Raw genomic sequence first — 25,341 nt, 5'->3', positions numbered from 1 at the left:
CCACACTACATGACCACTGTTTTCACACTCACCTGAACTTCCTGACAAGCTGCACCGCAGCGGCGCAGTTGTTTGGTAAAGAGGCATGTAACAGCACATAAATGACAGCGAAGTAGGATTGCGGTGTGGTATGTGCACGACGGCATCGATTAGTGGTTTGAAAGTGCGCTCTCACGCTTGGTGTATACACTCATAGCTCTCGAGATGTGAACGTGGGCCTCGTCGGCTTAAACCATGCGCGCAGCGGCTAGTCGTTTAAAAGTGCGCTCTTGTGCTCAGTGTACGCTCGTATTAGCTCTCAGCACGTGGGCTCGCTTGCAGCCGTCTCACCAGCTTAAACTGTGCCCGTGTGCACGTGCGAGTACAAGCGTTTTTATTATGAAATTAAAATCAAGAGCCATATTTGGTAACAATTATTTTTATGTCTGTCTTGTTCTCATTTATGTTTATCTTTGTTCTCGTTAGCCTACGAAATTTTATGGAATTGTTCACAAAATTAAGTTCCTTGCCTACCCAAATTTTTGCAACCTACCATACAAATTACACCATGCGTGGAAAGGCAAGCTTAATTGGTCGCTGTTGGCTTTGTGTCTTGCTTCACTCTTGAGCAGCACACACTGATTGCTCAGTAATAACAAGTTTCACCACATAGCTACAGATTACTGCTGTACTACTCCAAGTGTTACAGAAAGACCAATTGTTCTTCTCTGATACTGCTCCAAAATACTGGTGTGGCTGCTCTTAAACTGCTCCAGAACGTCATTTTTCCTGCTCCGGAAATTGCTCCAAATCCTAAACTGGCTTGACCACCACTGGAAATGATTCGTGGGGCCGGCAGACATAGTCTGCTCATTTCAAGGGCAGCGTGGCACGTAATTTGAGCAGCACTGAGCAATTACTGCTGCTAAAATGCCCATGACTTATGTTTCTTGCCATTATAGATTGAAATCTGGGAAAATTGAAAACATTTGACACAATATCACAATACCTGTGCATTGCACCCATAGGGAAGCATGTAAATGATGAGAACATGCCTGCTGCATCATCTGTCGTGTTGTGATGAACACTAAATTTCCTGCTCTCCAAACCATGATGTTATCACACCGCCTGTGCGCTGTCATGGCCAGGCAGATTTCCCTCCTAAAATACTTCTTTTTTCGTGGCTAGCACGTTGAGTAAGCTTTGCTTGTGCTGCACATCTTTTCAGGATCAACGACCGGGTAGTCAGTGCCAATGGGCTGTCACTGGAAAATGTGGACTATGCGACTGCTGTCCAAGTTCTGCGGGAATGCGGCCGCACTGTCAACCTGGTGAGGATATTTTCCCAGCTAGAGTTAGTGCTGTCAGGCCCAGTATGTCTGGCACAGGGGAACCAGCGGGCACAGCCCAAATGAAAGTCAACAGCTGAGTGATTTAGCAAGCAGACATGTTGCAACAGCACAGGAGATTGAGTGAGGAAAACAAACAAATGCAAAACCCCAATTAAATTTTTGTTAAATAGGGGTGCACTTATGTACTACTCAGATTTTGTTGCGGGACAATCTTTTTTTTTCGTAGTTCTTGCTTGTCATGTACGCAGATTTCTACACATGTAGCTTGCTTGTTGCCCTGTGTCTCTCATCTAGAGTTGTGCATAAGTATGCCTTTCTTCTTCAATAAAATTTTGCTTGGTATATGCAATTTCTTTTTTTCTTTGTTAATTGCCATGCACCTTCTGTGTCATGTGTCATGCTGTCCAAATATTTTTATTTTCTTTACTAAGTGAAAAACATCCTCAAAATGCTATTCACCTGTAAATGGGGCAGCCTGGAGCCAGCCCGATCCAGCTGCTACGGTGAAAGAGTGAGAATGTGTTTATCGCAATATGCTTTGCACGTGTATTATTAGCTAGTGCGCATGTCACTTGTCCAACAACAACCCTCCCCTCTTCTTTATGGCAGATCAATTAATCAATGTGGGTTACTGTGGTGTCAAACATGATTATATTGAATTCGCACCTGACACGAGTCAGTTGAGACGAGAGGAACGGTGCGACCTTCGGCTGGGCCGGCAGTGAACGAAGTGCCCGGTGCTGCTTGCTGATACGTTATGACACGAATGCCACTTTAGGGGTGCTCTCTGTTAGGTAGGTAAGTTGCGTTAGTGTTGTCAGTGGTGTTAGTGGCGCCACCATGGATTAAATATAACAAAACGCAACACATTACATCTTTCTTTCCGAGATCAGAATTGCAGATTCAGTCTCTTGGGTGGCACTACACGCCTACCAGACCTTGTAACCTTTTTGGGGATGCCACTCGTGTCCAGCCTCGTACTCCTCTCGTGCTTGCCAGACGATGCTTGCTCCTGGCTTGGCTCCGGGCTTGGAAATGAGGTTGGGGATGTCAGGTGTGATTTGTCGGGGGATGATGCATTGAATCTGGAGCGGGCTGCTTAGTTGCAGAAGGCGCGATATGCCGTCGGTTCGAGATTTTGAGATTTGAGATTTCGTTTATTTCACTGCATCAGTACATTTGTACCACAACAGAATTTACTATGCGCATGCACGGTTAAGTAGTTAACCCTTTGAGGGTCGATTTTTTTCACTATATGTGACCACCCAGGGTCAATATTTTTTATTGCAGATTCTGATTCTTCTTATGGATTTATTTTGAAAAAAAATTACCGTAATTTTTCTAGGGTGACCGCAAAGCGAGAAAAAAATATATTGCGTTGGTATATATGCACTCTTCATTCATGAATAACAACAAAAAAAGAAATAAACTTATCAGAATTAAGAATTTGATGCGTTTTTATGCACATAGTTCAATGCTTTGAAAATCCACACACGAGAATATTTCACAAGCCTCAAATGTTCCTGCTCTTACACTAATACGTACGTGCATAGCGTAATCGAACTGCGTAGGTGCGCGCACTCTAGGAAACTGTTTGTTGTGTGCCCATCAAAAAAAGCGACGTGTGATAAACTTCCGCTAATCTTCATCTTATCACCAACCAGCTAGGGCAATTAGTTTTCGCAAGTCTTAAAAAAAAGAAAAGAAACGGAAAAGCATGCACGGTGTCATCCTTCCTGTGTGCACCCCTGTGAGCACTAAACGAGCGAGAAACAAGCGGTTGCCCTTTGAGCGATTAGGAACAAGATAGCCATCAGTTTCGCAAGCGCAAAAAGCCGAAACTGCCCGCGAAACAAAATCCAAATGGCCGTCCGCCCGCGCTCACGCCAATGCGCGAGCGGTGGTATATAGACGTGCGGGAGCAAACTAGCGCTAAAACAAACCATGCAACAAAAACCGAGATAGGGAGGCACACGAAAAAAATTCCCTGTATCCCCACATAGTGGCAGCACATGACAGAAAAGAGAAAGTTAGGAAATTGGCGCGCTTTTTAAACATACAGACAGCGCCATAAATATACAGCATAGTCCATTTTCGGACTTGTTTGCGGCGCCGTATATTTACGTCGTTGACGGTCAAAGGGTTAAGGGTATATATATACATATATATATATATATATATATATATATATATATATATATATATATATATATATATATATATATATATATATATGCGTTGTCATAAGAAGAATAAAGCAGTTGCTGGTCACCGCCAGTGCTTGTCTCGTCTCTTCGTTGTGGGTTGTCCTGGGTGTTTGCGCTGAATTTTTTCACCTTAAAAACACATGGGACTGGCACATTGGTTTGCTGGTTGTGGGCCAGCCAAACTGAGCTGTTTGCCAAAACGTGCATGTGTGTCCAAAATTTGCTGTTTCAAGTTCTTGCTTAGGGTTTATGACGTCCCTGTTACCAGAATATATGCTTTGAACTGCGTGGGAACAAATATCTTGCTTTTCCGTAGCCAACATCGCCTCTGATCTTGCATCTTCAGTTTTGTTGTAGCCATAGAAAACCTATTGAAATAAAGCACATGGTCAACAAAATGCTAGACTTATTTCATTTTATCCAGCAATTCATTATAACACTATATTATGTTATATACATTATATTCATGATCTCAAGGTTTGGCTATATTTTGGAAGCTTTGACAGTCCCACAAGTTAAATGTTTTGTAAGGCCAAGGTAATGTTCGCAGATTTTAGTGGGCTATTGTTTCCTTCACAGTTGGTTGCAGCACAGTTTTTCTGTTTAACCTGTGTGCAGGTAATCAAGCGCCGTGTTGTCCTGGGCCATGCAGAGTCTGTGCGTGTGACCCTGACAAGAGCCAAGAAGAAAGATGGTGTGTTCAACTGCATTTTGATATTTTAGATTTGGTGTTTTTCACCACATTAGTACACAACAGAATGTGTCTAGATGGCTAGGAAAGTGAGAAAGAAAGCTGCATTTTATCAGCTAGACTAGCCCTGCGACCCCCAGGTAACACAGGCAGCAATAAAGACAGGTAACACAGGACAATTCAAAATGATGGTTTCATTGTTTTGTTACAATGTGGAATGAACGGTGACACAGGAAGCTAGTGGAAAACAAGGAACAGACAACAAGTGAAGCACAAATTGGAGCCCTCATCTCGTAAGTTAGGGCTTACATCGAGGTTTTTGTGCGGCTTAGGATCACACACATGAAGTGTGCAGAATGTGGGAGTTGGGCAGATCACAAAGATGCAGCCACCGTAACTTCCAATAGTTGTCATGCTTGCTGCACCTTTCCCCCGTTTTTATGCTCCCAAAGAAATGCCAGGTGTCAAGGATTCTGGTGCCTCTGGTGTAGGATATGAATACGCAAGTGGTCTACCGTTTATGATTGCTTTAATTTCAGTTAGGGTCTTGATCATGTGATCATAATCTAGCAGTTACTTTAGAAGAACTCGCCTCAAACTGTCTTTCACCGATCGCACTATACACTCTCAAAATCCACTTCACTAAGGAGCATGTTCAGCAAAGACTTTTCACATAATGCTATGCATTGACAAGTTATCTCCATCCTCGCTTTCCCCAAACAGCGTCATACAAACTGCCAAGTTCATGAGACACATGCTTAAAGCACTGTCAAAGCTTAAAGTGTTGTCAGAGTACACCACAATGGGAAGTAGACGATGTGCAGCAATTGGCAGAAATCCTCTAAAAAACTGTCGGCTGTTGAGCGTAAGACAAGCTCTAGGGGAACAGCATGAACCACCACGCACATGAACGGCAGAACCTCGTAAAGCAGCCATTCCGGGAGGGTTGTTGCATGTTACCTGCTGCTCTGGAATATGCGGCAACACTTCTGAAAGGGCTACTTTCCGCAGCAGGCAGCGACACAAGTTTATGCTAGCGCCATCTTTACAGCAGCTAGACGAAAGCAGCTTCGAAGGGTTTTTGTTGTACACGTATGGTGCCACTGATCCATCCCACACGATTTTCAATGTATATGTACAGTGGTGATCTTATGTTTGATATTTCGCATGCGTGTGACACTACTGTTTGTGGTAGGGTGCTTCCATCGCTCTGGAGTCCCACAAAGTCATTTGAAATTGTGCTTCAGTTTACCGGTGGACACCGCTTGAGTTGTTTACTTTCCGTAGCTTGATCATGTGGTCACATTCACATGCCTGCTACCTCCAAGGAGTGTGTGAAGGAAATACAATTGTTTGTTACGGTCGCGGCGCTCACCTTTCTGGTAGCACAGTGTGGTTCGCATATTCCTGTACACTACAGTGTGCATAGGCCTGATTTCGGTATGGCCACATGCTCTGCCTCTTCTCGCAGTGACTGTTCAAGCATTTCTTCTTCTAAATTGTTTCTGGCACGTTTCTTCTTCCAATGAAACATGCTTTTAGGTGAACAAATTAATAGCCATAAAATTTGCTAGACGTTTTTTTCAATCTCTTACTGTATAGTGCATTTGTGTACATCTGTAGGTGCGAGTAAAGCGTTTTTTAGAAAAAGTATTGCCTGCAATAAATTTTTGCTGTTTACACAAGTTTTAAATTATTTCCCACTGCTGGAAACTGCAATAAAAAAAATGACCATGGGGGCACAGTTTTTGTGATAGAATTCAACCCTCGAAAGGTTAAAAACCAGGCACATAATTGTACCAGGTACTGCACTGAATGATTTGAAGCATAAAATGTGATCTTTTTGTGAAATTTGAGCAAGAATACAGCAGTGGGAGGTTCAGAATATTTTTTCTGTTATTTTCAGTGAAGAACACTCGTACCTGTATTCTATTCAATGTACTGATCAAGTCATACCCCCTGGCTCATTGCAGTACAGGCTGTGACTGAAAGGTTCTGTTGAGGAGGAGGACAGTCGAGCAGTATAAGCTGGAGGAATGTGTGTCATCACGGCATGCTCTGTATCTCCTATGAAAAGTACCTGTCATCAACGTGACAACTAAATCCAGATGATATTGGCAATATGGATCACAGAACACATACATGTGGGCGTACAGTTGTTTTGTTCGTTTCCATCTCCTTTTCCCCCCTTATGTCATCTTATCTCTTTATGTCTTTTTTTCATTATTAACTCTCCTGTCCTTTCTCTCTATTCCATTGCCCGCTAACATCTTCAAGGCCACCACGGTCACAGGAGGGTGACAACTGTATAAAGCAAATGGTCAATGCTTCTTACTGTTGTAACTAACCCCAAAGAAATCTAGCTTCCCTTTATTCTTCTTTCTGAAAAGTGAGACAGTGCTCATGGACCTTCCATTTCTTTGCCCCATTCTTGTCCTCTGTAACAAATTACTACCACTGGTGGGTAACAAAATCGCAGTACTGGAGTGAATCACATTGTTTGATTCTCCCTCTCCTTATTTTGCTTTGCACAGCTCCTGTGCTGGCATTGACCCTGTTTGAAATGCACTCCGCCACAGAGCATCTTCTCTGCTCTCAGGAGGTTATTGGAAAAAAAATCGTCCACCTCACTTTACAGAAGGTCCTCTGTATTCCTGTGTCATCCCAGTGACTGCAATGACATCCACTGGATATCCACTTGACATCTGTAACCAGGACACGGATATCCCAGGAATGTGTTGAATATGTCTAGTGGACAACCCTCGTACCATTGTTTGGTTGCACCTTCCGTGCCTACAAGGGGCACCACAAGGACATTTGCCTACATGTCATGGACATATCGGGGTCTTTTGTACGGTATTTTCTAGATCAAATATTACCTTCACTGTACCCCAACAACACACAGGCATCCTATGGACATACGAAGGATGTCTCATATGAGATTTTGTCGACATCCTAGGTTAATCCCAAACACTACCCAAGTGAGACAAAAAAAAACGACCTCTCTGGGATGTCCCAAAGTGACTGCACATGGTACTTGATTGGGATGCCTTGTTTTTTCTCATATACTGGACTGTCACAGAGGTTTTCAACATGAGAATGAGGAAGAAGGGCAAGTGTAGAACGTGTCACACTGCATATGGTACTTGATATGTACAGCATATGTTTTTAGTTCTTGAACACTGGGCCTGCCATGGGAGGTGCCTGTTCAAAAACTTAGGAAGAAACACCTGTACAGAAAAAATACCTTTATTCTGTTCAAAGCAGTGAACATAAATATTAAAGGGCACCTCACCAGGCCATTTTGAGCTGACAAGCGCAGAGCATATATTGCGCAATAACAATCGTGTCTGCAAAGTATTACATCGCTACGCACCATGAAAAGATCTGAAATTTCAATCCGAACGATGTTTCCCTCTTCACTCGCGGCCGCTGCGCTCCAAGCCGGACGGTGACATAATTGTGCCCCTGCACCTACGTAATCATCTCTGCAGTGTGACGCTGCTCATGGTGACGTGACTTCAAGAATTATTCAAGACAACGTCTGTTATCTATGCTATCGGTTGCTTGAATTGACGAATTGAAGGTTAGAGAAATAATAAAACACGCAAATGGAATGTCTGCGTGATTTTTGTTTTACTTCGCACCGAAGCAAGAGAGATGTACTTCCTCTTTGTCTGCTTGTTCCCATGGTCATGCGGTCATGTGTGCAGGTACCGAAATTATGCCATTTTCTACCGTGTTCCAGCGCGTGATCACACTCTGCAATCCGCTTGTTCTGCCTCAGTATTCGTCTATCACTAGATTATACCGCTAGCCATGTTTTCTTGTGCACAGTGCGCAAGATCGTGCACTGTGCGAACGAGACCACTGCTCGTGGGCTGTGTGGTCAGCGAAAATTTTTAGCGCAGGAAAAAAAGAAGGAAAAAAAACGAGGAGAAAAAAATGCGAAGGCAGGGCCTGTGAAGTATGCATCGCACAATCCTCGTGGTCCGGTGTGGGAGAACGCAGGGAAGGAATTTCACTTGCATACGCTAGATGGGGCGAGTGGAGAGGGCGTCTTGCTTGGCAGCGGAGCCTGCCTGCTGAAATTATGGGTTTGCGGCGCTGAAATATTTCTATCTCGGCTAGTAATTAGCCGATTTGAAAATTTTTTCCGGCAGAATGCTCCCTAGAGGACACTTAACTTCCAATGTATAAACAAAATTTGCTATGGGGCCTGGTGAGGGGCCCTTTAAATAGAAAACTACTGTGAGCATAAAAATTGGCAAGCTTAATTTGTAAGCGTTCCCTGAGCTCACACAAAGTGTGAGATACATACATAATTAATGAATAATTCAGATAAATGTTTCACAATTTCTTTTGCATTACAGCTCTATAAATCGACAATGAACAAACTGGCAAGCTTTATGTTGCACTAAAAGGAAAAAAGAATGAGTATTGTAAAAACGGTTGTGAGCCCCTTTACATAACTATCGCAAAATGGGTTTCTTCATGCTGAGTCGGCCTCTGGTGATCTCTGCTGCTGCCCTCTCGGGAGCGTGTCGAAACCATGACGTGCCTGCTTTTTCTATGTCTTTCTGGTTGGCACTGAAAGATCTGTCACTATTCGAGCTGCCTGCACACACATCCAAAACATTCATTTTTTTTTAAAGTCAGCAGGGTATGTTTGGATCGAAAAACTGAAACGATCACAACCATTACTGCCTCTCGCTTGCTCAAATTTCTTGAATAATGATGCCCTTGGCAGTCATTTATTATTTACATATAAGCCAGTTTTTAAAATAGCATACAATATATACCCAACAGTAACTGCAACCAGTTGTCTAACAGTAACGGGTGCTTTGTGGATTGTCCACCTTATGCCTTCACATTCTGCACAAGCATTGCTTAGGTGTGTGCACAGGTTGTATGAAATATCCTCAGGTGATTCAGGAAAATTATGCACAATGAAACATTAAAAATAAACAATAAGAAATAAAAGAAACGTAAGGCAGAATCTTCCCTAATGAAAAATAACTTACTACACATCAGTTTGCAGACATTCAGGTCAGTGAACTTCATCCCTTTCGCTCCAAACCAGCTGTGTTGTATGGCAACATTCCAAGACATCATGCTCTTGAGGATGTAAGATGTTTGTTGCAGTTCGCTTTCACCTCCTTGTATGGCCAAGTGCATTAAAAGTACCCCAAAAACTAACGAAATTAATTACAACAATGTTGGGGGTCAGAGAAATCGTTATGAACTTGTCCCAGCAAGATTCAGTACACGCGAAACTAGCTGTGGCACATGGCTGAGCTGCTTTTCGCTAACTGCGTTACAACCCCGGGCGTGGCCACTGTGTTGAGAAGTACCCCAAGAATTAACAAAATTAATTATTATAATGTTCGGGGTCAGAGAAAGCGTCACGAACTTGTCACAGTACATGCGAAACTGCGTCACACAGCCGAGCTGCTTTTCGCTAACTGCATCACAAAGCTGGCGGCGGTGAATGTGCCCAGAAACTACTGAAATAAGTGGCAGTAATGTTGGGGCCTATAGAAAGCGTCGTAAACATCTCCCAGTACGAGTCATTAACTCAAGGTAATTGCTAAAGGACAGCCGAGCTGTGTTTTGCTAATTGTGTCGCACATCTCTGTTTCATGCCATAAATGCCAAAATTGCTTGAAATGCATCTCAGACTGTCAAACAAAATTTTTCACCTTGCCGTAGTCCAATAGCGCAGTGGTGTGGTGTCGAAGTGCAGAAGGAACGCAAGAATACGTTGGGAGCCCAACAAACCGGCTACATCCAAAAGAAATGGGTCGATGAATAGGCGAACTTCACAAGCACAGCCGGCCTCGCTTGCTTCGGTGGCGTGTCTGGTGCATGAAGCATTCATCTGGCACATCTGACTTGCCATAGCTTGTTGCTATGTGACGCAAGAAAAATAAGTTGCAAAGTGTAAGTTCATTTAATACGCAGAACTTTTTAGTTTTAGCAGGAAAGAATAAAAGATAAGTGAAATGCCTATAAGTTCATTTCACATTCTTTTTATCCAATGCTCGCGTCAGCTAACGGATGAGGTGAACACTAGACGGAATGTGTTCCTGTTGCGAGTTTTCGCTGAGTGTTCCCTGATGTTGAGTTTCTTTCTCTATGGTTCTGCGTAGTTACGCTTTTGCTCAAAACGAGAGAAAATGGTGATGATAGAGCGTGAAAAAAAAAGAAGACTAAAATATTTATATACATCTTCAACTTGTGCATAAAGATAGTTATATGTACACAACACTTCTTTTTACTAGTATTTTTATAATAACAAATTAAATACTTACTATAAAGAGTTGAAGTAAAACCGAAACAATTAAACCCTCATTATTTCGGTATCATGAGCAACGTGCTGTGGCAATCTTGCAAAACAGAGCGCTGCACTTAAGGAAAAAGAAGGTTCTGAAGTCAAATAGTGCGCCCACTAAGTCGAGAAGGATGGCACGATTCTTTATATAAACAGTCTCAATTTGTTCACAAACGCACTAAGTTAACAAACATAATGACTTTTATTTTTGCGTTCCCCATTTTACAGGACTTGTTAAAAAGGATGCAAAATCAAGAAAGTGATAACAGGGCTCACATTGTAACATATTGTTACGTGTAGAAAGACACAGACGAAAGAGGCTATTTACAAGCTATTTACACTGGACTGGAGCCAGAGCGCCAGGCCGACATTCACTCGTGCCAAGGGCACAGACCCACTTCGTCGTCGTTCTCGCGGCGGCTCGTCCCTTGAGCATCGCTCGATGACATCGTAATACTACCCCCCGGCGGCAAAAGCACCGTCACAGTGCTGTTAAATATCCAAGGGGCGTGGAGGGTTGTAGGATTTGAGTCGGGCGACGTGGACAATGTCACTGGTTGTCACAGCAGAGGACGTAGTGGGCAAGGCTAGAACGATTTCGTAGGTGACATCGGTCACTTGGCGAAGCACGCGATATGGGCCCGTGTAGCAGGCAAGCAGTTTTTCATAAAGGCCAAGTTTACGCTATGGTGACCAAAGCAACACGAGGGTGCCGGGCACAAAATTGACATCACAGTGACGGAGATCGTAGCATTTCTTTTGTTTGCCTGGAGAGACTTGTAGACGAGCACGCGCAAGTTGGCGAGCATGGTCAGCATGGGCGATAGCATCACGGGCATAAGCCTTAGTTGATGCTGTGGTGGACGGAAGCACAGTGTCCAGTGGTAGCATCGGTTCACGGCCATACAAGAGGTGAAAAGGAGAAAAGCCAGCAGTGTCGAGACGGGAAGAGTTGTATGCAAAGGTGATGTAAGGTAAAGCCTGCTCCCAGTCACGGTGGTCGTCTGAAACGTATTTGGATAGCATGTCTGTAAGGGTGCGGTTCAAATGCTCAGTGAGGCCGTTCGTTTGAGGGTGGTAGGAGGTGGTAAATTTATGCTGTATTGAGCAGGCACGCATAATGTCGTCAATGACTTTGGCTAAAAACGTACGGCCACAGTCTGTTAGCAATTGATGCGGAGCACCATGAATCAAAATGATATCATGCAGGAGGAAGTCCTGCACAACTGGTCGGAAGAGCGCGGGTTACGGCGTAGCGGGTCGCGTAGTCCACCGCGACTGCAACCCACTTGTTTCCTGACGTAGATTCCGGAAATGGGTCGAGAAGGTCTAAGCCGACAGGATGAAAGGGCTCAGCAGGGATGTCGGGCGGCTGCAGGTAACTAGCGGGGAGCTGCGAAGGCTTGCGTGGTTGGCAAAGTTCACAAGTGGCGACGTAACGTCGGACGGAACGGGCAAGGCCCGGCCAGAAAAAACGGCGACGTGCACGGTCACAGGTTCGAGATACGCCGAGATGTCCTACCGTTGGTGCGTCGTGGAGCTCTTCTAAAACGGTGGAGCGGAGGTGTTTAGATATGACAAGTAGAAACTCAGAGCCATCCAGATGAAGGTTACGACGGTACAGAGTACCTTCGCGGAGGATGAAGAGGCGTAGTGTGGCGTCGGCCGGAGAGTGTTCAAAACGGTCGATGAGTGCTCTGATGTAAGCGTCATGACGTTGCTCGTCGGCGAAATGAAGCAGCTGCGACACAGAGAATACGCAAGCAGCACTGGTATCATTGGAGGAGTCAGGGTCGTCAACAGGGTACACGACAAGCTGTCAGCGTCTTGGTGCAGGCGGCCAGACTTGTAGACCACGGAATATGAAAATTCTTGTAGCCTCAAAGCCCATCGACCAAACCGGCCTGTAGGATCTCTTAGCGATGAGAGCCAGCAGAGAGCATGATGGTCAGTGACAACGGAAAAAGGGCGACCGTAGAGGTAAGGACGGAACTTCGCAACCGCCCAGACTACAGCAAGGCATTCTCGTTTCGTAATGGAATAGTCGCGCTCCGATGGTGTGAGGAGGTGGCTCGCATAAGCAATAACGCGATCCTGGCCACGCTGACGCTGGGCTAAGACGGCACCTACGCCATGACCGCTGGCATCTGTACTGTCATGTGGTGGTGACGTTAAGAACACAGTAGCAATACTGTGAAAGAGAAAACTAACTTTTATTGGGCGAACCTGTGCCCACAAAAACAGGCTACACTTATAGCACAACGATCAGCAATCGTTGTGCGATCGTTGTGCGCACGGTCAGCGATCGTCGAAAATCTGATCAGCGGGTCAAGCATGTCGGCTTTTCACATCGTCGAATGTTCCAAATTAACCACTGGGACCCGCGTGTCTTCCACAAAGTTCTACACTATTCACGTCCCGCATACATGCAATCAGACTACACAAGTTGCGGTGAAAGACAGTGTACGGAACCATCGATAACATTCCAGAAACTTCTTTTACATGCAGGCGCGTTCTGCGCTGCGCGATAACATTTGTTAGGCGGCCAAACGTGGTTGCCCGATAAAGATAAGTACACGTGTCATTACCCCCCTCTTAAAAAGCATCGACCCGATGTTGCAAACAAACGAAAGTAATAAAAAAAGAAGCACTCGTAGCAAAGAAAACAACAAAATAAGGAAGTTCGTCAGCGTCCATAAAAAGGGTCAGTCCTCGTCGGCGTATCGGGGTTCAAACCCAAACACGGTCACCTGGCTGGTACTCGACGAAGCATCGTCGGAGGTTGTAGTGTCGGCTGTCGGTCCTCTGCTGGTTCTTGATTCGCAGGCGGGCGAGCTGTCGGGCTTCTTCGGCACGCTGGAGATAGGTAGCGACGTCAAGATTCTCTTCGTCAGTGACGTGGGGCAGCATGGCGTCGAGCGTCGACGTCGGGTTCCTGCCGTAAATCAGCTTAAACGGCATGATCTGTGTGGTTTCTTGCTCCGCCGTGTTGTAAGCGAAGGTTACATACGGCAGGACCGCGTCCCACGTCTTGTGCTCGACGTCGGCGTACATTGCTAGCATGTCGGCGAGCATCTTGTTCAGGCGCTCCGTGAGACCATTCGTCTGCGGATGGTAGGCAGTTGTCCTCCTGTGGCTTGTCTGGCTGTACTGCAGAATGGCTTGGGTGAGCTCCACTGTAAAGGCCGTTCCTCTGTCAGTGATGAGGACTTCTGGGGCGCCATGCCACAGCAGGATGTTTTCGACAAAGAATTTCACCACTTCGGCTGCGCTACCTTTCGGCAGTGCTTTAATTCCAGCGAAGCGGGTGAGGTAGTTCGTCGCCACAACGATCCACTTATTTCCAGTTATTGACATCAAAAAGGGTCCCAGCAAGTCCATCCCGATCTGCTGGAATGGTTGGCAAGGAGGCTCGATTGGCTGTAGTAATCCGGCTGGCCTTGTCGGCGGTGTCTTGCGTCGCTGACAGTCTCGGCATGTTCTGACAACGGGAGACGTCGGCGGTCAAGCGCGGCCAATAATACTTTTCTTGTATCCTCGATAGTGTCCGGGAAAATCCGAGGTGTCCAGCGGTCGGATCGTCATGTAGGGCGTGCGATACATCTGGACGAAGTCCTGACGGGACAACAAGAAGGTAGTTGGCGCGGACTGGTGAGAAGTTCTTCGCGAGTAGATTGTTTTGAAGCATGAAGGAAGATAATCCGTGCTTAAATGCCCTGGGGACAACGTCGGTGTGCCCTTCCAAATATTCGACGAGGCCTTTTAGCTCCGGGTCTGCCCATTGCTGTTCAGCGAAGTCTTCCGCGCTTATCATTCCAAGGAAGGCGTCGTCATTCTCGTCATCTTGCGGCGGCGGGTGAATGGGTGCGCGTGATAGGCAATCAGCATCTGAGTGTTTCCATCCGGACTTGTATGTGACAGTGATGTCGTATTCTTGTAGTCTGAGGCTCCACCGCGCCAGTCGTCCTGAAGGATCCTTTATATTCGCTAGCCAACACAAAGCGTGATGGTCTCTGACGACTTTGAGTAGCTTGCCATAAAGATAAGGGCGAAATTTAGCTGTAGCCCAAACGATGGCGAGGCATTCCTTTTGGGTCGTAAAATAGTTGCCTTCCGCTTTTGACAGCGACCGGCTAGCGTAAGCTATCACCTGTTCGACTCCGTTTCTCCTCTGGACTAGAACGGCACCGAGGCCTAGGCTACTGGCGTCAGTATGGATTTCTGTATCGGCGTATTCGTTGAAGTGCGCAAGTACCGGCGGCGACTGCATGCGTCGGCCTGCGGTGTTTCCCACTTGAACTCAACATCACATTTAGTTAGATGTGTCAATGGCTTGGCAATGCGTGAAAAGTCCTTGACAAAGCGCCTGTAGTAGGCACACATGCCAAGGAATCTACGCACTGCCTTCTTGTTGATGAGTTGCGGGAACTGTGCGATGGCAGCTGTCTTTTGCGGGTCTGGACGAACACCAGATTTGCTGATTATGTGGCCTAGGAACAGAAACTCATCGTAAGCGAAGCAGCATTTTTCTGGCTTCAGAGTAAGCCCTGACGACTTGATGGCCTCTAGTACTGTCGCAAGCTACCTGAAGTGATCGTCGAAATTTCCGGCGAAGACGACGACATCATCCAAATAAACGAGACAGGTCTGCCACTTCAATCCTGCTAACACCGTGTTCATGACGCGCTGGAACGTTGCAGGTGCCGAGAACAGTCCGAATGGCATAACCTTGAACTTGTAGAGGCCATCTGGGGTGATGAAGGCCGTCTTTTCACAATCTCTTTCGTCGACTTCCATTTGCCAATAGCCAGACTTGAGGTCCATCGACGAGAAGTATTTAGCGTTGCAGAGCCGATCCAATGCGTCGTCTATTCGTGGGAGGGGGTATACGTCCTTCTTCGTGATCTTGTTCAGACGACGATAATCGACGCAGAAACGTAGGGTTCCGTCCTTTTTCTTTACCAGGACAACAGGGGATGCCCACGGGCTTTTCGACAGCTGGATGATGTCGTTGCGCAGCATTTCGTCGACTTGTTCTCTTATAGCGGCACATTCTCGCGGCGAAACTCGGTGAGGGCTTTGGCGGAGTGGTCGAGCGCACTCCTCGGTAATTATGCGATGCTTGGCGACTGGTGTTTGTCGAATCCTCGATGACATTGAAAAGCAGCCTTTGTATCGTCGGAGCAGACTTCTGAGCTGTTGTTGCTTAAACGTGGGGAGACTTGGATTTATGTCGAAGTCTGGTTCGGGAACTACGGTCATCGGGGTAGATGCGGCAGAATCTGAAAAGACAAACACATTGCTGGTTTCCAGAATTTCCTCGATGTGTGCGATCGTCGTGCCCTTGTTGATGTGCTTGAACTCCTGGCCGAAGTTTGTCAGCAACACTTTCGTGTTTCCTCCATGCAGTCGAGCGATCCCAGTTGCGACGCAAATTTCACGGTCTAGCAGTAGACGTTGGTCGCCTTCGATGACGCCTTCTACGTCAGCAGGTGTTTCGGTGCCGACCAAAATAACAATGCTCGAGCGAGGCGGGATGCTCACTTGATCTACGAGAACACTCAAGGCGTGGTGATTACGAAAGCTCTCCGGCGGTATTGCTTGATCTTTCGACAGCGTTATCGATTTTGACTTCAGGTGTATAATTGCGCCGTGTTGGTTGAGGAAGTCCATGCCGAGAACGATGTCTCGTGAACACCGTTGGAGGATAACGAAGGTGGCAGGGTAAGTCCGGTCATGAACGGTTATTCTTGCTGTGCAGATTCCAGTCGGCATAATGAGGTGTCCCCCAGCGGTCCGAATTTGGGGGCCCTCCCATGCAGCCTTAACCTTCTTCAACTGGGCGGCGATGTGTCCACTCATTACGGAGTAATCGGCCCCTGTGTCGACTAAGGCAGTGACTGCGCGGCCGTCGAGAAGTACGTCGAGGTCGGTGGTTCTTTGTCTGGCGTTGCAGTTGGGTCTTGGCATCGGATCATGGCTGCGTCGTGTTGAACTGAAGTTGGAACGTCGCTTCGTCAAGTCGCCTTTTGTCGGTGTAGTCTTGGCTGCCTGACTTCGTCGGGACGGCGTCATTAGGTTGCCGAGAGGGTTTCTTCGTCGTCTTCGTCGGCGGCGGAGTATCTTCGTCAGTTCGACGAACAGCAACCGCACCTCCATCAGTTGCTGCTTTTAGTTTTCCGGATATGGGTTCGCTGACCGGCCCAGGGCTGGGCCAGTGTATGGTCGGCGCTGTGGCGAGAGGTAGCGGCCTGGTGATAGCGAACGCGACGGTCGTCGAGAGCTCCACTGTGTAGCGGCGAGGTAGTCGGCGACATCGCGAGGGCGTTCACCTTGCTACGGGTGCGGAGCGTTGACGGCGAAACCTTGCAGTGCCATCTCCCGGTATGGGCATCAGCGATACACATGGCCGGCTTCTCCGCAGTGATAGCAGAGCGGGCGGTGGTCGGGGGCTTGCCAAATGTCCGTCTTCCTCGCGTAGGTGCGTTGGGCGACAGGTGGGCGTGCTGGTGGCGGACGACGCAATTGCGGCGTTGCAGGGCCCTGGCGTGGTCGCGGAGGGGGACCTTGACGGCGTGCGACGGCGGCGTACGTCATCGCTTCTGGCTGGGGCTGCGGTAATTGTGGTTGCAGCTCGGGAACTCCAAGCGATCGGTGCACCTCTTCCTTCACGATGTCGGCGATCGAAGCCACTTGGGGCTGCGACGAAGGCAGGACCTTGCACAGTTCTCGCGCACAATGCACCCTGATGGTCTCCTGAAGGTTGTCGGAATCCAGTCCTTGGATGGCGTACTGCGGCGTGAGCCCCTGGCGGTTATATTGCCGGGTGCGCATCTCCAGAGTTTTCTCGATCGTCGATGCCTCTGCAGAAAACTTCGGCGGGTTACGAATAAGTCTGGCGAAAAGTTCTTGCTTGACGCCCCACATCAGGAAGCGGACTTCTTCTCCTCTGACATTTCCGGGTCGGCGTGCCAGAAAAGACGGGCCATTTCCTCGGCGCGTCATGCGCATCGGCTTTTATAGATCAGACATCAAATGTTCCAGATTAACCACTGGGACCTGCGTGTCTTCCACAAAGTTCTACACTATTCGCGTCGCGCATACGTGCAATCAGATTACACAAGTTGCGGTGAAAGACAGTGTACGGAACCATCGATAACATTCCAGAAACTTCTTTTACATGCAGGCGCGTCCTGCGCTGCGCGATAACATTTGTTATGCGGCCGAACGTGGTTGCCCGATAAAGATAAGTACACGTGTCATTCGTGTACACGTGTATAAGTACACGTGACAGTACGCAATTCTGTAGGGGCATCAGGATCGAAGTGGGCGAGAATGGGTGGTGAAGAGAGAAAAGTAACGAGACCAGAGAAGGCGCCGGCTTCTGCAGTACCCCACAAGAATTGTATACCTTTCTTCAAAAGATTAGTGAGGGGTCTAGCAATTGTCGCAAAATCTGGAACAAAATGACAAAAGTACGAGCATAGCCATACAAAACTTTGGACGTCTGCAGCTGTCTTTAGAACCAGAAAGTCTTGGACAGCGCGAGTTTTGTTGGGATCAGGCTGTACTCCGGAAGTGTCAACAAGATGGCCCAGAAGAGTAATTTGACGGTGGCCAAAACAACATTTGGACGAGTTAAGTTGCAGCTTCGCCTTTCGAAATACATCAAGTATAGTTGTTAGACGCTCAAGGTGAGTGTCGAATGTTGGCGAGAAGACGATGACGTCGTCAAGGTAGCAGAGGCATGTGGACCATTTGAAACCTTGGTGCAAGGAGTCCATCATACGCTCAAAGGTGGCAGGGGCATTGCATAACCCAAATAGCATTACTCTAAATTAGTATAGGCCATCAGACGTAATGCACGCGGTTTTTTGTCTGTCCATATTGTCAACAGCAATCTGCCAGTATCCAGAACGCAGATCAATAGAAGAGAAAAGCTGGAACCGTGGAGGTAGTCAAGGGCGTCGTCTATACGTGGGAGCGGGTAGACATTCTTAGTAATGTTGTTCAGATGACGGTAGTCTACACAGAAGCGCCACATGCCATCCTTCTTCTTAACCAACACTACAGGTGACACCCAGGGACTCGAAGAAGGCTCAATGATGTTTTTGTCTAGCATTTTGTTCACTTCACTTTGAATTACTTGGTGTTCCGACGCAGAAGCTCGATACGGTCGTCGGTGAATAGGAGTAGCATCACCAGTAAGAATATGATGCTTGACCGCGAGCGTCTGGCCTAAAGGGCGATCGTCGGAGTCGAAAACATCTCTGTAGGACGACAATACTTGGCAAAAATCTTCAGCTTGCGCAGAAGACAGGTTCGTCGAAACCATTTTCTGTCTTGGGATCGGTGGCCGAAGCTGGCACGATGGGCCTGCTAAGCTCACGAGAACCATCGGTCGATAACGCTGCAACGTATTGGTCACTGAGACAATCAACAGTGGCAAGGCAAATACCTTGCGGTAAAATTTGCTTTGCCAATCCAAAGTTACAGACAGGCATGCGAGTGCGGTTCCCAGTAATAGTAAGTATACTGTGAGGCACGGTACCGTCATACTGTAGTGGAATGTCGGGCAGAGGAGCGACGAGGTACTCGCCATCAGGGACTGGTGGGGAAGACAAGAGTTAAATATTAGCTATTGATTTTGGCGGCAGGCGAATAAAGCCGGTGGGGCATAGACGGCACTGGGGTGCGTCAGAAGGTTCTGCAAGAATCGGCAACTCAAGGCGAAGGGTACTGGCAGAGCAGTCAATAAGAGCAGAATGCACGGAGAGAAAATCGAGGCCGAGAATGAGGTCGTGGGGGCAATGAGCAATCACGGTAAAGAGGACAGGAGTGTGGTGGCCGGCGATGCTAACACGTGCCGTGCACATGCCGACGATAGGCACAGTACCGCCATCCGCAACGCGGATGATGCGTGCTGACGCTGGTGTGAGGAGCTTGTTCAGTCGTCGTCTGAAGGCAGCACTCATAATAGAAAGATGTGCCCCTGTATCGATGAGTGCCGTGACAGGATAGCCATCAACGTCAACGTCAAGACGGTTTTGGTTCGTTTTTAACGTGAGCAGAGGATTTGAGGGCAGTGTCGACAATGCAGCTTCACCTCCAGAAGCTGCAGTGCCTAGTTTTCCGGCTGGGCCCGGGAGGTGATAGGCGGCGAAGAGAAGCGGCGGGGTTGGGGTGATCGAGACTGATGGCGTTGAGGTGAGGGCGAGCGGCTGTAGCAAAGGTTCGGAGCAGGGGCATCAGCGGCAGTGGGTTCATGGCGGGTGGCATAGGGAACAGAAGGTCCAAAGGTGCGGGAATAAGTGGCGGCGTATGTCCGAGGAGGCGATGGCCATCGGTTGCGGCAGTGACGAGCGGCGTGGCCGATGCGACAGCAGTGGAAGCAGATTGGTCTGTCATCAGGGGTACGCCATTCGGACGGGTTGCGGCGAGATGTGGTAGAAAAGGACTGTCGGGGACGAGGAGGGCCGGTAGAGAACTGGGGAACGCTGGGTTGAAATGTTGAACACACGGAGTTCAGAGCCATGTTCTCAAATTCCTGTGTGACTATGGCCTGAATTATGGAAATCGTGGTTGCTGGCGGATCGGGAGGCGTCGTGGAGAAAGTTGGCGAACAGGCGGCCTCGAGCTCACGACGAACAATACAGGTGACGTCGTCACAGGTGGTGGCCTGACGCGGTCGAACCTCACATGTCGACATGGCAGCGGTGTTGGGTAGCCGCGTGATGTGGTGCGTGATACGGCGGCTCTTGGCTTGTTCAAGGTGCCGGCATTCTTTAATGATGGCGTCGATTGTCGAGACGTTGCCGAAAACAAGCAAATTGAAAGCATCATCGGCGATGCCTTTCAGAACATGTGACACTTTATCTGATTCAGACATAGCAACACCAGCTTTGCGGCATAGAGCCAAGACGTCGAAGATGTATGAAACGTGTGGCTCTGTAGATGTCCGAACACGAGACGCAAGAGCCTTTCTCACGGCAACCTTGTGGCCAATGGGGTCACTGAACAGTTCCTGTAGCTTTTCTTTGAAAGTGTCCCGACTGCTTATCTCGCCGTCATGCGTCTGGTACCACACACGTGGGGTGTCGCCAATTTAAAAGATGACATTGGCGAGCATAATGGTTGGCTCCCACCTGTTATTAGCGCTGGCATGTTCATATATCTTGATCCATTCGTCAACGTCCTGTCCCTCCAGGCCAGAGAACACACCAGGGTTGCGATGTTGGGCAACCGTGACAATTGGAGTAGTCGGACCAGCCGAAGCCGTTGCAGAGGCGGCCTCGTTACCGGGAGGCATGGTGACAAGCTCGATGTACCGACCACTCCGGAGTTCCGTGGCAAGGACGGGGATCGCTGACCTCCACCAGAATGTTACGTGCAGAAACACACAGACGAAAGAGGCTATTTACAGGCTATTTACACTGGACTGGAGCCAGAGCGCCAGGCCGACATTCACTCGCGCCAAGGGCACAGACCCACTTCGTCGTCGTTCTCACGGCGGCTCGTCCCTTGAGCATCGCTCGATGACATCGTCATAATATATTGACACAACTATATTTGGCAAAACCATAATGCAGCGGGTATGCGCCTGTGGGGACGACGCTGAAGTAGCACGGGTTTTTAGGTGAAGCGGGGAAAACGAAGAAGACGTTGTTTTTCCATTGGACGACTGATCCAGTGCGTTTCTTGGCGGTGCTGCTACGCATACTCGTCGATCCCACGTCGTTACAATATATATATATTGTCACGAAAAGACAATTAAAGATGTACCCGGCGTCGACGAGACAGACAGTTCTACAAGATGGCGTACAAAAACTCAAACTGGCCTCCTCAGCGTCTACTTCTTCTTCAGCGCCCACCTCTTGCCGAGCGCGCGTTCCAGTCACTTCTTTCTCAGCGCTGGCTCGTGACACCTAGTGGCTTTATTCCCCCGCCAAAAGAAAAGCATCAACCCGATGCTTACTAAAAGAAAGTGGAAGTGTGGAAGTCATAGGAGATTGGGTTGTCGCCGTCTTAACGCGTGAAATACGGTTTGAGGCGAATAACATGCACTATCTTTGAGTTGTGCTGTCGACGCTGAGGCGACGCGGCACCGTCGGGAATGACCTCATAGTTCACTTCACTAACGCGGCGTATCACTCTGTAGGGCCCAAAGCATCTACTCAGCAGCTTCTCAGACAAGCCCTGGCGATGGATTGGAGTCCATACCCAGACTTGGTCACCTGGCTGGTACTCGACTCGTCGATGTCGAAGGTTGTAGCGTCGTGCGTCTGTACTCTGCCGCTTTGTGATGTGTATGCGCTCGAGTTGATGAGCTTCCTCTGCGTGTTGAGTAAGTTGCCCGGCGTCAGAAGTAAGTGATGCGTCGGTGTCATGTGGAAGCATTGCGTCTAGCGTGGTCTGGACCTCACGCCCGTTCACAAGACGGAACGGTGTGAATCGTGTTGTTTCCTGAATGGCGGTGTTGTACGCGAATGTAACGTTTGGCAGGACTTCATCCCATGTTTTATGATGGACGTCTACATACATAGACAGCATGTCAGCAATGGTTTTGTTTAGCCGTTCCGTCACAGTCCGTTGGTCTGCGGATGATAGGCAGTGGCCTTGCGATGCTGCGTGCAGCTCAGCTTGAATATGTCCTCTATCAGTTGGGCCGTAAAGGCAGTTCCTCTGTCGGTGATGACATGTGATAAGGCACCATGTCTTAGGACTATCTGATCGATAAAGAACTGGGCAACTTCGTAGGCTGTGGCACGTTGTACAGCTTTCGTCTCGGCGTCGCGTGTTAGATAGTCTGTGGCGACTATAATCCACTTGTTTCCGCTGGCTGACAAGGGAAAGGGTCCCAGAAGATCCATGCCAATTTGATCAAACGGCGCGCTAGGTGGTGCGATGGGTTGGAGTAACCCCCCGGGCTTCAAAGACGGTGATTTCCTGCGTTGACACTCACGGCAGCTTTGCACGTAACGCTTCACCATGGTAGAAAGTCTGGGCCAGTAGTACGTCTGGCGTACTCTTGCAAGCTTACGTGAAAATCCCAAGTGTCCAGACGTGGGCTCATCATGGCAGGCTAGGAGATGTCATCACGGAGGGTAGCAGTTACGACCAATAGATACTCTTTGTCGCTGGCACTCGAGTTTTTCTTGTCGAGGACACCCTTTTGGAGGCAGAAGGTCGAGAGACTGCGAGAAATGTGTCGTGGGATTGTAGCATTCTCGCCTTCTAGGTGATCGATGAGAGGGCGTATTTCGGTGTCTTCGCGCTGCCGTCTGATCAGGTCAGATGCAGTGAGGGCCCCAAGGAATGCGCCGTCTTCGTCCATGTTCTTATCACAAGTTTCGACAGGAGCGCGCGACAATGTGTCTGCATCTTCGTGTTTGCGGCCCGATTTGTAGACGATGGTAACATCGAACTCCTGCAGACGGAGACTCCATCGAGCAAGTCGCCCGGACGGGTCTCGTAAGTTGGCTAACCAACACAAGGAATGGTGGTCTGTCACCACCTTGAAAGGGCGATCGTAGAGATAAGGCCGAAATTTCATGATGGCCCACACAACCGCTAGACACTCTTTCTCGGAGGTGGAGTAGTTGATCTCGGCACGTGAAAGGGTGCGACTGGCGTAAGCGATCACTCGCTCGACGCCTTCCTGGTGTTGAACGAGTACAGCGCCAAGACCAATGTTGCTTGCGTCGGTATGCACCTCGGTGTCAGCGTCCTCGTCAAAGTGAGCGAGGACGGGTGATTCCTGCAGGCGCTGCCGTAACTCGGTAAGAGCTGCGTCCTGCTCATCCATCCAAATGAAGGGTGTGTCTTCTCGTGTGAGGCGTATGAGTGGTTCTGCGATCCGGGAGAAATTAGCGATGAAGCGACGATAGTACGCACACAGACCGAGAAAGCGGCATACTGCTTTCTTGTCACGAGGAGTCGGAAAAGCAGCACCAGCAGATGTTCTGTCTGGGTCAGGCTGGACGCCGTTGGCATTCATGACATGACCGAGAAACTTCAACTCTTCGTAATTGAAGTGACACTTTTCTGGCTTGAGTGTGAGATTAGCGGAGCGGAGCGTCTCAAGTACCGCCTCTAAACGCTTCAGATGTTCTTCGAAGGTCGCCGCAAACACAATGACATCATCTAGGTATACTAAACAAATGTGCCACTTCAGACCCGTCAGAACAGTGTCCATCATTCTCTGGAATGTGGCCGGTGCAGAACACAGGCCGATTAGAAGTACTTTAAATTCGTACAGTCCATCCGGGATAACAAAGGCGGTTTTTTAGCGATCTCGTTCATCAACTTCGATTTGCCAATATCCACTCTTCAAATCTATGGATGAAAAATATCTGGTTCACCACAGTCGATCTAACGAATCATCGATCCGCGGAAGCAGATAAATGTCTTTTTTTGTGACGTTATTCAACTTTCTATAGTCAACACAGAATCGAAGCGTTCCTTCTTTCATTTTAACGAGGACCACGGGCGACGACCAAGGGCTTTGGGATGGTTGTATGACGTAATCGTCAAGCATTTCTTTCACTTGTGCATTAATCACGTCGCGCTCTTTCACCGATACGCGATAAGGCAGTTGTTGTATGGGATGAGAATCGTCATATGTGATTATTCGGTGTCTCGTGATGGGCGTCTGACGTACCTTAGAAGAAGATGCGAAGCACTCCTTGAATCGAAGTAGCAACTCGCGCAGCGCTTTTTGCTTTTCCTCCGAAAGGTCTGAATTGATGTCGATATTGCTGAGTGTCTGAGCTGGGTTGTCCTTTGTCATAGACGCAAAGCATTCAGCAACATCTGCTATGGGCTCAGCAAAAGCGATAGTAGTACGACGAAACAGGTGCCGATGTTCCTGGCTGAAGTTCGTCACGAGGAGTGCAGAATGTCCACCTCGAAGCATAATGAGACTGCGGGCTGCACATACACCATGAGTCAGCATAAGGGAGGAATTGCCCTCTGCAACGGCTTCGCCGTCACACAGATCATCGCATACAACCGCTACCAGGACACTTGCACGTGGTGGTACAGTTACACTGTCGGCATAAACCCGAAGCGCGTTACGTCGACAATTGTCGCGGCTGTTCGCTGCTCTCTCTGTCCAAAAGTCAGTGCGCTCCCGGAGGTCTATAATGGCACCATACTCCCACAGAAAGTTGACGCCCAAGATGAGGTCCCGAGAACAATCGCAGAGTATAAGGCAGCTGGCTGGAAACTTACTCCCACGAATTTGTACTCTGACCGTGCACATACCCAATGGTGTTACGATATGCCTGCCAGCAGTACGAATTTGCGTTCCAGACCAAGGTGTGATGACTTTTCGAAGTTCCGTCGCTAGTTTTCCGCACAAGATTGAGTAGTCGGCACCCGTGTCCAATAACGCACTAACGTGGTGGCCGTCGAGCACAACAGGTATGTCTAGCGAGAGTCTGTCGCTGAGTTTGGCTGCTGTCGTCGCTGAATCGTGCTGGATAGACCGTGCTCGCGTCGATGGGAGGTCTTCGGAAGGGCGATTATCAGCGGCCTCGCCCCCGTAGGTCGCTGTTCTTAGTTTTCCCAGCGAGGGCTTGGCGATCGTCCTTGCGCTGCCATTGGAGGGCTTCTAGCAGCTGAGGAAGATCGCCTGGGGGACGGTGAGCGCGACTGCCACTGCGGGAACAGCGGCATACGCTGCTGGTTCAGGTAGTCTTCAATCACCCTAGGCCTTTCGCCATATCTGGGCCTTGGTGAATCCGCGGCAAAACCTTGCAGTCCGAGGCGGCGGTC

The 25,341-nt window shown here is 48.4% G+C and overlaps 1 protein-coding gene across 3 annotated transcripts in view; it reads left to right on the top strand.

Annotated features, from left to right (window-relative positions):
* Positions 1–25,341, top strand: part of pyd (zonula occludens-like protein polychaetoid) — a 468,585-nt gene that overhangs the window by 147,986 nt on the left and 295,258 nt on the right. For all 3 annotated transcript variants that reach the window (XM_075693885.1, XM_075693886.1, XM_075693884.1), the window contains exons 4-5: positions 1,208–1,310; positions 4,157–4,232. In XM_075693885.1, coding sequence (XP_075550000.1) covers positions 1,208–1,310; positions 4,157–4,232 — 179 coding nt within the window. The remainder of the gene's footprint in view (positions 1–1,207; positions 1,311–4,156; positions 4,233–25,341) is intronic.

The sequence above is a fragment of the Dermacentor variabilis genome, chromosome 5, assembly GCF_050947875.1.
Source record: "Dermacentor variabilis isolate Ectoservices chromosome 5, ASM5094787v1, whole genome shotgun sequence".
In the NCBI taxonomy this organism is placed as follows: Eukaryota; Metazoa; Arthropoda; class Arachnida; order Ixodida; family Ixodidae; genus Dermacentor; species Dermacentor variabilis.
Note: the sequence above shows the minus strand (reverse complement) of the source record. Positions and strands in the feature narration are given on the sequence as shown.